At 37.7% G+C, this 12,945-nt stretch overlaps 1 protein-coding gene across 2 annotated transcripts in view; it reads left to right on the top strand.

Annotated features, from left to right (window-relative positions):
* Positions 1–3,531: 3,531 nt before the first annotated feature.
* Positions 3,532–12,945, top strand: part of LOC309493552 (inactive ubiquitin carboxyl-terminal hydrolase 53-like) — a 52,547-nt gene continuing 43,133 nt past the window's right edge. The window contains exons 1-8 of one of the 2 annotated variants that reach the window (XM_082191130.1): positions 3,532–4,465; positions 4,637–4,802; positions 6,569–6,661; positions 6,757–6,891; positions 8,649–8,762; positions 9,702–9,784; positions 9,953–10,052; positions 10,997–11,143. In XM_082191130.1, coding sequence (XP_082047256.1) covers positions 4,659–4,802; positions 6,569–6,661; positions 6,757–6,891; positions 8,649–8,762; positions 9,702–9,784; positions 9,953–10,052; positions 10,997–11,143 — 816 coding nt within the window. In that variant the 5' untranslated portion in view covers positions 3,532–4,465; positions 4,637–4,658. Of the gene's footprint in view, positions 4,466–4,633; positions 4,803–6,568; positions 6,662–6,756; positions 6,892–8,648; positions 8,763–9,701; positions 9,785–9,952; positions 10,053–10,996; positions 11,144–12,945 lie in introns of both variants that reach the window. The other variant, XM_082191129.1, reaches the window with a different exon arrangement.

Below are 12,945 nucleotides of genomic sequence, written 5' to 3'. Positions count from 1 at the left end.
ACAAGAGTTGGAGACAAATATGTAGTCTAGGTCATTTTGGGACAAACATAGTTTAACAGCATTTGCTGAAACTGAACTTGAAACCAAAAGTTAATCTTCTTATTTTTGGGTCAGTTTTCACCAAATCAAACGGTTCTGCGGTTTATCTTCTCCAGACCTCCACACCACAATCTCAGAGCCAAAAAATGTCCTGTTCAGTTGTTAACTCTTTCCCCGCCAGCATAAAAAAAAAAAAAGTTTGCCAGCATTTTTATCATTTTCACAGAATTTTCATGGCCCCCTTGAATATGTTCAACATATCAAACATGCAATATATCAAAAGAAAGAACAACCTGCTTTATTCTAGCTTAAACATTTTGAGCAAAAAGCTGAGAAAAACACATTTTTGTCAAAGACTATGGGCCCTATTTTAACGATCTGAAACGCAAGTATCAAGAGTAGGGATGCACAATATATCGGCCATCATATCGGTATCGGCCGATATCGGTTCATTTTTAATGTTATCGTTATCGGCCCGATCAGAAAATGTGTCCGACATATTAAAGCTGATCAATAATGTATTATTTCCTCCAGCTGAGACTCTTCAGATTCGCACTGTTCAACATGATGGTTTTAAACTGCTTGAAATATGATTGGAATCACTTCAAAAACGGTAAAAGTACAGTAAAGTGATACAAGTCTGTCATATCGGCTACATAAAATTATCCTGAGAACATCATTATAATTGTGTTTGAGACATGGATTTAATGGTGAGGATTATCGATCAGTGGTTTTAGTAATCAGGCTCTCAAAAATTATATAAAAATTTGGATTTAGATTTATCGGCCAATATATCTGTTATCGGCTTTGAAATATAAAGAATTATCGGTTATCGGTATCGGCCAAAATGTTCATATCGGTGCATCCCTAATCAAGAGCGAAACGCAAGTAACTTTGTGGGCGGGTCTTGGGCGCTGTTGCTATTATACCGGCGGGATAAATGCCTCTTGCGCCCGACGCAAATCTAAAATGGGTTGGTCTGAAGTAGCTTCATTATTCATAGGTGTGGTTTGGGCGTAACGTGAAATAAACCAATCAGAGCGTCATCTCACATTCCCTTTAAGAGCAGACGCGCTTATTTTATAGCGGATTCCTATTATAACGGCGGATTTTCCAGACGCACGCCAGGAGCGGTTCACAGCCGAGGAGACCGACGGTTCTCGTCAGGGCCGTAAAACACAGAGAAGTGACATTGGGAATGGAGAAACACACCCAAATTAACTTCGGTTAAACAGGCGTATGATAATTTGGGTAAATATGTAAGCTAGATGTATGCTTTTATAATTATCTATCCATCTATCCATCTATCTATCTTTTGCAAAAATGAAAACTGCTGCTTCTGTGTAGATGAGAGAATCAAAGTGTATGCGCGTTGTGCACACGCTACATTGATTATGGCCAAGCATGCGCCCTTAAAATAGCATATGAATAACATGCGCAACGCGCCACTGACTTTAACTAGATTTTTTCGGTTAGTGGCGGAATTGTTTTCTAAACGTGCAAAATAGCATGAGGGAACGTTTGCGCCGGAACACGCCTCCTCTTTGCGCTGAACCGCCCCCGGGAGCGCAAGTGTATTTCTTAGTTAACCGACGTGCGTCTGTGGAGGGAAAAGTCCGCTGTGCGCGGGTGCAAAATAGGAATGATACATGCGTTGCTGTACAAAGTCAATTGCGCTGGGTGCAAGATAGGGCCCTATATCCAGATCAGATTCAGAACGATGATCAAAACACAGATGGAGTAGATCGAGTCCATCAACACCCCAAAGCTTGCACAGTTATAGCTCGTCCTGGGTCAACATTTCATTCAGTAACATTAGGCACTATGAAGTTTTGATTTATATGCTGTTTATTGTTGATGATCTTGTTATTTTACAAATGCATCTGCTTCCCTATGCTATTGGTTGTTTCTGCTGCTTCTTTGCCGGTGTTTTGATCAGGATGTTCAGCACTCTTTCAGAAGATGTGTAATAGCGCCCCCTACCGTTCAACAGTGAAAACACGGAAAGCTGGACATTTGGGTCTGGATGCGTTCTCACAAATGATGAAAATTTTCATCAGTGGCGGGGAAAGAGTTAATATTGGTATCACAGGAATGCATTATTTCAGCATGGTCTCAGAAAATCTTGAAAAGATTCTTTCTCTTAAACAAAGCACTACTTTTGGGTAACATTGCCTAGGCCTACTAGAAACGATAAATCAGTATAAAGTTGTGGTAATGGTTTTAAAACCATGTAGTTATGCAGAAACTGCTGCGTGATGAAGAATGGAGCATTGGGCCACTAAGCAGAAAAAAGGTTGTCATCGACCAAAAATGGTAAATTATTGCAATGTTTTTTGTTTTTTTATGGGAGTAGGACTGTATGAGAGTTTGCATACAGTAAAACTCCTCCAATGCATCAGTCAGGGTGGAGAGCATGTTTTCAGATCCATGGGTGTGTTTCAAAATGCTCCCTGGTTCTGTAATAAGTGCACTGCTCAAGGGAGTCAGCCATTTCTAGTGCTGTCGCATTGTCAAAATCATCCCTGGGCACTGAAATCTTTGCTACCTGGAACTTCCCAAACTCCACATGGATTCTACCCTGTGTGCTGCGATGAATGGGAATGTTATCAGGAAGCTTTGACCTCTTTGGCTGCAATAAAGATGAAAAAAAACTACACAAGAAGGATATTGTTTAGACAACAGTGATGTTAAAAGACAATTAATTTTTTCAGTAATATTCTGAAATATTATCGGACTGCACTGACACTACCAGATGAGATTGAAACTTGAGCTGGATAAGGACACTTGTCTTCTGTAGAGCTGCTTTTGTCAATGCTGTAAAGTTAACCAATTGATTTAATCAGTGAATTGACTCAACATTGCACTAAATTTAGCTGAGTAATGGCACTATTGTCTTCTGTAGAGCTGCTTCAAAGCTGAATTTAAATTGTTTCATAATAGATCAACTTTGCAAGATCGACACTATTGAACTGAACTGAATCAACATTGAACTGACTCAAAGTGAATAATGACAGTATTGTCCTTTGTAGAGATGCTTATAGCTGAGCTGAACTCCTTTCATAATTGATTAACTTTAAACATTTATTGAACTGAACTGAATTAACATTGAACTGACTTGAGATGAATAACAGCACCATTACCTTCTGTAGAGCTGCTTTACTGCTTAAAGGTGCTCTAAGCGATGTCTCACGTTTTTTAGGCCAAACATTTTTTGTCACATATAGCAAACATCTCCTCACCATCCGCTAGCTGCCTGTCCCCTGAATACACTGTAAAAAAAACACGGTCTCTGTAGACACCCCAGGCTCCACAAACTGCTACGAAAACAAACTGGGCTAACCCGCACCACGAAACATAACAAACTGTTCCAGCCAATAACCGACAAGAAAAATTTGGGTTGTGGTTTGGGGGGGTTAGTGCGCGGATGAGGAGGGAGGGTCTAGCTAGCCTCCGTTTAGTTTGACAATACTTTAAACGTCAACAAGAAGAGACGTCACCCAACATCACTTAGAGCACCTTTAAGTTTAAACATTTTAATTTTTCAGTATGAACACTGTTATGATTCTGTGTATTACTGTAAAGCTGCTTTGAAACAGTCTGAATTGTATAAAGCACTATATAAAAAAATTACTTGACTTACTACAGTTTTGCTTTAATGCAATGTTATCACGTCATGATTGACTCATCCTAATATAAAAGATATTAAGGCCAATATAAATATTACAATTTGTTTTAACCGCACAATATACTGATTTTCGATTGTAAGCAACAAAGAAGCTGCCATTGTATATTTTCAGTCTTTTATTGCTTTTCTGTGCACTTGCCAAGACCGTGATGTCAGCTTGCTGGCACCTTGCATTCTGTAGAAACAAGTCGGTGCAAAGTCATAAAAAAGTTAAACAATAATGTTATTTAGCTCAGCAGTGCCAGTTGGATGAGCTGACCTACTGACTTTTGCACAGTTTTGAATGATTAGCCACTCCTCCCGTTAATGATTTATAAGGAGGTGTTTATAATGACAAGCGTTTCTGTGTTGTTGTTGTTAGCGTCTCAATTTGCAGGAATCAATGTATGTGATTAGTCGGGCTCAGATTCAAAGTGTAGATTAAATTGCGAGCGAGTTATTCAAGCAGGCATGTTCATTGCTTCCAGAATTCATGCATTTGCTTCTCTCCACAGAGTGAGTCCTGCTCATCCTAAGGCTGATGTCCTTCAAGAGTAGCGTCAGAAACATGGATGACCCTTTAAAGGTTGACTGATTCCAGCTGACACCTCATGTGTGCTTTATAACTATGCTGCGAGTCACTAGAGGCCTTATGGCCACAGTATCCGCCAACAACTCGCCAAATTCCCCAACTCAATTCAGGGAATGATCAAACCATCCTGTCTAGGACATACACATCAAGAGACCTCTTACATACAGGTCAGTAGCAAAAATAAAGGCTTTTACTCAATGATTGACTGGGAAGCAGACCTTAAAAGCCTCAAGTTAAATAGTCATAACCTTTTTCCAACAGTTCCATCTTTTGTTTGTGAAATCATTTCTTGAAATTACAATTCAAACCTTCTTTAACAAGTAACTGTTCATCAGCAGGAAGGCAAATACCCCAAATCCAATGGCATGGGTCAAGTTCTTCAAGAGACCAGGAGGCAATCTTTCCAAGTCTTACCAGCCGGGATCTATGATGTCCTTGGCCCCCACCAAGGGACTACTAAATGAGCCGGGACAGAACAGCTGCTTCCTCAACAGTGCAGTGCAGGTTTGTTTGCCTGGGGGAGCTTTTTTAAAATTATTTTCATCCATTTATCTCTCTATCCATCTGTCTATCTATCTATCAATTGATACACACACATTACCATTAAAGGTTTGGAATCATTAAGATTTTTAAATGTTATTGATAGAAGTCTTACGCTTACCAAGCCTGCATTTATTTGATCAAAAATACAGTAAAAAGTGTAATATTGTGAAATTTGATTACATGATGAAAAGCCAAATTTTCAGCATCATTACTTCAGTTTTCAGTGTCACATGATTCTTCAGAAATCATTCTCATTTGCTGCTCAAGAAACATTTCTTATAATTATTATAAATTTTTTACACAGTTGTGCTTAAGTTTGTGGAAACCATGATAAATTTTTTACACAGCATGTGTGAAATATATATCTCTTGTAACAAACTAAATGTTTTTGTTGTAGGTTTTGATCAAATTAATGCATCAATAAAAGTATTAATTTCTTTAAATAAACTTACTGACCCCAAACTTTTGAACTGTATATATATTCACAGTTCCACACAGATTGGTTCTTACCAATGGTACTTTGAGGTAAATGAATATGGAAATGGTAATAATTTTACCATATTATTTAATCATGAACATAATGACATTTAACATGGCTTTATTAACATTCACTGTCTAATGGCTTCAACTTTGAACAAACGAAATAATGTTACCTAGTATATCATCTACATATAAAAGTCAGATCAACTGCACTTACAAGAGTAATGTAAAAATATCACCCACCCCTGTAAACATTCTAACTAGCTTATGACTCACATTGAGTTCTGACCACAGCAACCTGTCATCTCCTCCTCAGTGTATTTACGGCATCCCAACTCCACCCATCAACCCCCAAATCTTGCTCACAACAGTGTTTGTCATGCTCCTAGTCTGCTAGTTACTGCAAGCCAGTTTTCCCTCTTGGATAGGATCATGGACATTATGATTGAGTGTATCTCTTCCTCTCTGTTATCTTGTTCCTGTACTCATCACCATGGAGTGAGGAGGTCATACTCAGACTAAGTTGTCTGGGGCCTAAGGGAAAGAGACAAGAGTGAAGAGTAACCTTACACTGCCAGTCCAAACACACACACACACACACACACACACACACACACACACACACACACACACACACACACACACACACACACACACACACACACACACACACACACACACACACAGACAGATGAACATCTCTCACCCCTCTGTCATAGCCTAATCTCCCTTAAGCTGTTCCACCAAGCAAGGACAATGAGTCATATTTCTCAGAGTTTTAAGAACAAAAGGATTCCCAATAAGAAAAGGCAAAAAAAAAAAATGCATGGACATTGGATGTTGACTTTAAGATTGTCACTTTGAAGCATCATGCAAAATCAGAAGAATGAGTAGTTTAGAAAGATACTTTGGAGGAGAAGCACACCATTTAGAGGAGATCCCTACCTAGATAGGGCTGTTTCAAACAGTAGTCGGCAAATTATGGCAAATGAAATGGCAAATTTAGGTTTAGTTTAAAAAAAATTACGGCGTCAATGCTAAGCAAACCAGGACTAAATGTATAATTTTTTTGTGCCGGACCAAGAGAACTGAAGTGTGAACACACCCTTAGAAAGTAGCTGCCTATGTAGAAAGTAGACTGTGAGGCGGCTCATTTCAGCTTGGAACAGAGATGTAGTAAATGTTTGTCATTCATTGAGGTGATGTATTTCTAAATCTGAATTTCCTGTTATTTCCATGCACTCCAGGTGCTTTGGCACCTCGATATCTTCAGACGGAGTCTTCGTCAGCTTCCAAACCACTACTGCTTGGGGGACTCCTGCATCTTTTGCGCTTTGAAGGTATTCTCATGGCCAAACTCATCATAAAGCAGTATTTAATACTTTCTTTAATGAAAAGTGTTAGTGTTAAAAAGCACTTCATGTTTGTTTCGCAGGGAATATTCTGTCAGTTCCAGCACAGCCGAGAGCGAGCGTTACCCTCAGACAACCTGCGTAATGCCCTAGCCGAAACCTTTAAGGATGAGCAGCGCTTTCAGTTAGGCTTCATGGATGATGCTGCTGAGTGCTTCGTAAGTGTCTTTGTGTGTGATTTTGTGAGTCAGACCGAGGAACTTGCCATGATATGCATACATTTTGATATGTAGGGCTGGTTGATTGTGAAAAAAAAAAAGAAAAGTATATAGTATATACTTTTTGTAGCTTTGTTTTAACCCACTGATGCATGATGACCACTACAGATGTGTATATCTCTCAGAATTAATCAATTGAAATCGTTTATCGTTATCGTAATCTTTGTTTTCGTTTTGAAGTTCAAAACAAAACATTGAGATGGGTGTTATTAACTAAAGTTTTTGTTAATTGAAATACAATAAAATATTACCATTAGATGAAAACTATAAAATTACTAAAACTGAAATAAATTAAAGCATAATAGAAATATATATATATATATATAAATAAAAATAAAATACTACAGTAGTATTAAAAAAAATTAGGATAACATTTGTGATTTAAAAATTTATGTATACATGTATTTTTATTTTTTTTATATATCATACTCTTAATGAACTAACATAAAGTGCATTACGATCAATGCAACATATCAGACATTTTGATATAGCCAAGGAATGCATACTATGTTATGTATTATTATAATTCCTTAAATAATATTTTTTATTATTATTATTTTCTAGATAAAAATATATTTAGACTTTATAAACGTCTTTATAACATTTATCCTATTATTATCTTTTTTTTTTTGTGCAGGTTGTTGGTAGTCTTTGGCAGCGTGACTTCTCAATTTTTTTACAATTTGTCACATTTGTGGGTAATATCCAACCAAAGTACTTAATTTAATATAGTCATTTTTTATCTTTAATTTAGTCATTTGTCAACTTTTATAAAAATTTCCAAATGAAGCTCAGACACAGCACAGTTCATGCACCCTTGTCCTAATCTCTCTCTCTCTCTCTCTCTCGCTCTCTCTCTCTCTCTCTCTCTCTCTCTCTCTCTCTCTCTCTCTCTCTCTCTCTCTCTCTCTCTCTCTCTCTCTCTCTCTCTCTCTCTCTCTCTCTCTCTCTCTCTCTCTCTCTCTCTCTCTCTGGAAAGCTGAAGTAAGCATGTTTACCCCTTCGGTATGTGCAGGATTTCTCTTAGGGCCACCTAATTGCAGTAAACCTGCTTAGAACTGGGACCTGTAATCAATTTCTGTTTAGCACAGCAGGACTGTGGAGAGTCAGTCATTACCTCAGTAAAGGTCCATTTACAGTGCTCCCCTAAACAACACAATCAATGAATGATCTCTATCAAAGCAAGCCTGGAGTGCACAGATGCGTTCACACTGCTCTCAGTCAATGCAGGTTCTCTATCAGCGCTTGGCTAAAGAGGCTATCCCGACAATGCTTTTGTCTGTTTGTCCGGGTTGCCTTTTTATACTGAACTAGGACTGTTTTAAAACAAGCTAATCTTTACTGGGGAAAATTAATCTTGCCTCCTTTCAAAAAGCAAATTGGTGTTAACAGCGCTATTGGTCTTGCTAAATGTACCCACGGTTCTCAGGTTTGAAAGGGTGTATTTAAGCAGATAATAGGCTTGGGGAAAATTACTAAAGCTTAGAGTGCATTCACTTCATGCCAAGGCATCATTGTACCAGCCCAATCAAATCCATTGTGTATATATCTGGTAATACAATAAATTATTGTTTTCATGTCAACATAATTACTGTGTGTGTGTGTGTGTGTGAATATGTATTATTATTATTTTGATATACTTTTGTGTAAAATGCCTCATGACACACACAAACTGTAGGCTTTTGTATTTTTCATAGGAGAACATTCTACAAAGGATTCACCTGCACATCGCACCAGATGACGATATCGACGCCTGCACATCCAAATCTTGTATCACTCATCAGAAGTTTGCTATGGCACTTTATGAACAGGTATTGTAGCGCTTTAATACTCCTTCACACATGTGCATGCAGACACGCCTCCTGTGACTAATAGAGAATTGATCGCTATCCTGCGACGGTGGTTTTCAATCAGTCGGGTACAGTGGGCGGAATAGTCGTAGGGAATACTAATTCAGGATCCATTCCCTCTCCTTCTCCTGAGGCATGGGAACAAACATAGCCCTTGTAATAGTATTGTGATGGTATTAGACGTTAATAACATGGTAGACATGTGTGTATATAGTGTGTCACATAAATTACAGTTTAAACGCTTTGGTCATTACATTTGTATTCAGCTTTTATTCAGCAAGGATGCATCAAATTGATCAAAAGAGACAGTAAGGACTTTTACATAGTTTAAAAAAAGATTTCTATTGCAAATAAATGCTGTTCTTTAGAACTTTCTAGTCGTCAAAGAATTACAAATAAAAACAGTTTCCACAATAAACTTAAGCAGCACAACTGTTTTGAACAGATAATAATAAGAAATGTTTTTTGAGCAGTAAATCAGCATATTAGAATAATTTCTGAAGGATCATGTGACACTGAAGACTGGAGTAAAGCTTTGCATTACAAGAATTAATTAAATTTTTTGGAAAACCTTGTTTTAATTGTAATAATATTTCACAATATTACTGTTTTTACTGTAAGAGACTCATTGCATAATACATAAAACCATTGTTAAGCCGCGGTACATTTTGTGTACACGAGAGACTACCCTGTAAAGCATTGTGTGATTTGCTTTTTGGACACAAGAAAGTGTTCATTCTTGTTTTGCCCATATAAGGAATTTTTAAATTGGATACACCCTCAGGTTGTACACAGTTTATGTGGGTTGAGACATCTCTTACATCATATAAAGTAGTGTAATTAAGGCTTTACATCATATATTAGCATGCATCACCGTGTGTGTGTGATTTCTCCCCACAGTCAGTGTGTAGGAGCTGTGGTGCATCATCCGACCCGCTACCCTTCACTGAGCTTGTACACTATGTGTCCACAACAGCCCTCTGGTAAGTGAGACCCTCTCCAGCCATCATGCCAGAAACTTGAGACGTGTTTTTGTTGGTATATTGACCTAAAAAGATAAAAATACCTGAAACTGTTTTTTTTTATTTTTTTTTATATCAAATTGCTTTTTTATCTCGGTTTCTCTTTCTTCCTCTTTCTCTGCACTCCAGCCAACAAGCCTCAGAGATGAGAGATGAAAGGATGCGCCCAGATATGTTTGGGGAGTTGCTAAAAGCCGCCAGCACAGTTGGAGATATGCGTAACTGTCCGGTAGGTGTCTGGTAATGTTGATTAATAATGTAGAATTTACTAGAGCTTTTAGCCCTTAGAGGACACCATCATGCACTAATATGATGGCTCTTTCTGTGATGTGATGTGATGTCATGTCATTAAGCACACACAAGGACAAACACACATACCCTTCTTATCTTATATTCTGCAAGAGTAACACCTCTATGTGACGGCAAGATGAAACATGAGACCGGAACGTTCCTCTCGCATATCAACACATTCTGCATTTTTAAACCGGCGAAGTAGGAAGTCATCGTGCTAGTCACTGTCAGAAGCATGCATCTCATTAAAGTAAAAAAGTAAAGTAAAAACATGGTTATTATAGTTAACTAAATCTAAAACCTAAAAAAAATCATAAATCATAAAATCATAAATTAAAATGAACATTAACCGAAAAAAAATAAAATAAATTTTTAAACATAACACTTATTTCAAGGTAGTTGCCAAGGCATTTAGTTTAGCTGAAATGCTAAAATAATTTAAATAAAATAATAAAAACTACATAGACGCATTTAAAGGGGACCTATAAAGCAAATTCTCTTTTACGTTGTTTTTGAACATAATTATGTGTCCGCAGTGTGTATACAACCACCCTGTTATGGTAAAAATACATCCACTCTGTTTGCCATTTTCCACGTAAATCAGAAACGGTTTCTCAAATGAGCTGTTCAGGAATGCATCCATTGGGATGTCACAGTGGAACAGGCCCTAACTTTCATGATGACAAAGAACTGCAATGTCATGTTAGCGTAACCATGATAGAGATTGTTGGCAGAGTATCCAATGCACAAGCTGTAAAGGCTCCACCCTCTTCTGGAAAAGGGGGTGGGGAGCAGCAGCTTATTTGCATTTAAAGATACACACACAAAAACAGTTCAAAAACAAACAAATAAATAATTGTTTTATCGCTGTCCCTTCACTAGAGTAACTGTGGTCAGAGAATCAAGATCCGGCGCGTGCTGATGAACTCTCCAGAAATCGTGACCATTGGATTTGTGTGGGACTCAGAACATTCAGACCTCACTGAAGACGTCCTCCGATCTCTCGGACCACACCTCAACCTCTCAGGGGTAAGAATGCTGTCTAGCAAACTTTCTCATTTCAGAAAGGTGCTTGACTCCGTCCTAAAGAATCAAACTACAAAAGCACTACAGGGCACCAGGGGATCATGAAACAATGCTTTGTAGAACATCTTGGTGACACAGAATAAAAGATTTGAACGAAAAATAAATATTTAATGTACTTCCAGATTGGTCACATTTGATTATACTTTACAAGGTACTTTCAAATGTCAATTTGGTATAAATTTTAATGTGTTGAGGATGAAATAAAGTCTTCAGTTTTACTTACTAATAATTATTGTGGCTGGTGTGCCATGGTATGTATTACAATACTGATTAATACCATATTCAAATAACATTACATTGATGGTTTTTAAAGGGAGAGTTAACTAAAAACATTTATTTACCCTTGTGTCATGCTAAACCTGTAAGACTTTCTTTCTATTGTGGAAAAAAACACACATTGTTTCCATGCAGTAGAAGTCAATGGTAACCAAAACGGTTTGTCATATTGGTTTGATTTTTATAAAAAAAATTGTTGAACAATCCCTTTATATGTGCATTAAAACATCAAATCAATCCCATGCAATTACACATATCAATGGTACTTCTTTTTCTTAGCAGATAAAAAATATGATAGTTGGTAAGAAGAGTTTTTTCCATATTTCACACTTAGGAAATAGATGACCTAAATTTACAAGAATCTGCTAATCAACTTGTAGGTTACTCATTTATATGTCATTGAAGACTGAGTCGTTGTGGGGAAATCCAGTAAGAAATATCTTATTCCTGGCTGTAATCTAAAATATAGAATTCATAGGATGCCTCCATCCAGATTAAATGGCTATAAAAAGCTTCTGACCTCCCCACGGTTACTCTTTTTCAGTTATTTATTTTTATAGCACATCTGGTGCTGGTGTCATCGAGGCCGATTTATGGTTAGTGCCTTGGAACATATGTATGAAACAAAGTAGGAGTTTATCCTCTTCATAAGACTGAGGTTGTGTAACTGCATCAGTGACTGCATAGCCCACGCTTGATGACCAGAAAGCCACTACAGTGGAAGGTCATCTGGTGTCCGAGTGTGTAGACGGCCTTCATTACCAGCCTCATATGTGGGAGTATAAAGCCATATTTGAGAATTGTTTTCCACCAGATGGCTGTTCTGTTTGTGCAGCTGTATGCATTGTATATGTTAAAATGCATCTGTAGGTGACCTTTCATATCTCCTTATAGAGCTGTACAAACAAGCATTGTGAATTTGGTTTGGCATCGAAGATCTAGATTGGAAGAATCAGTTATTTTACCCCAAATTGTCACAAATGCTAAATAGCTTTCATTCTACTTTTCGCCCACTTCCATGTTACCATCCTCCAGTTGGATTAGTCTCAGCAGAAACCCCCTGGACAAGTACAAAGGCTTTAATTCATTCCCTAGTTCTCCATGTGATGTTGGAGACTTCAGAGGAAAATGGCTCCCCGCCTGCCTGCAATCCATTGTTTCACGAGCCTCCAAAGAAAACCAGCTATTCAGGAATCAGGGGTGGAGGAACAAGTGTTGGTTGTGCAATAGCTGCTTTATTTAAACTTGTTTCAGCAAATACATACTTTTGCGTTTTGTCACCTACTTCTGCCTTCTAATTCTGAAGACTCTTTGGTTTTTCTCAGAAGACTGCAGTCTAGCACATGAAACTGCTGTAAACATGCACCCAGAAATTATGAATGTGTCATCGTTTACTCATGTGGTTCTGTGATTTTTCTTTGTTTTTTTCTTTTGTGGAACACAAAAGATGTTTAATTGGATGTTTATGC

The sequence above is a fragment of the Leuciscus leuciscus genome (assembly GCF_965113295.1).
Source record: "Leuciscus leuciscus genome assembly, contig: SUPER_2_unloc_1, whole genome shotgun sequence".
Lineage (NCBI taxonomy): Eukaryota > Metazoa > Chordata > Actinopteri > Cypriniformes > Leuciscidae > Leuciscus > Leuciscus leuciscus.
This window is presented reverse-complemented; position numbering and strand designations above follow the sequence as displayed.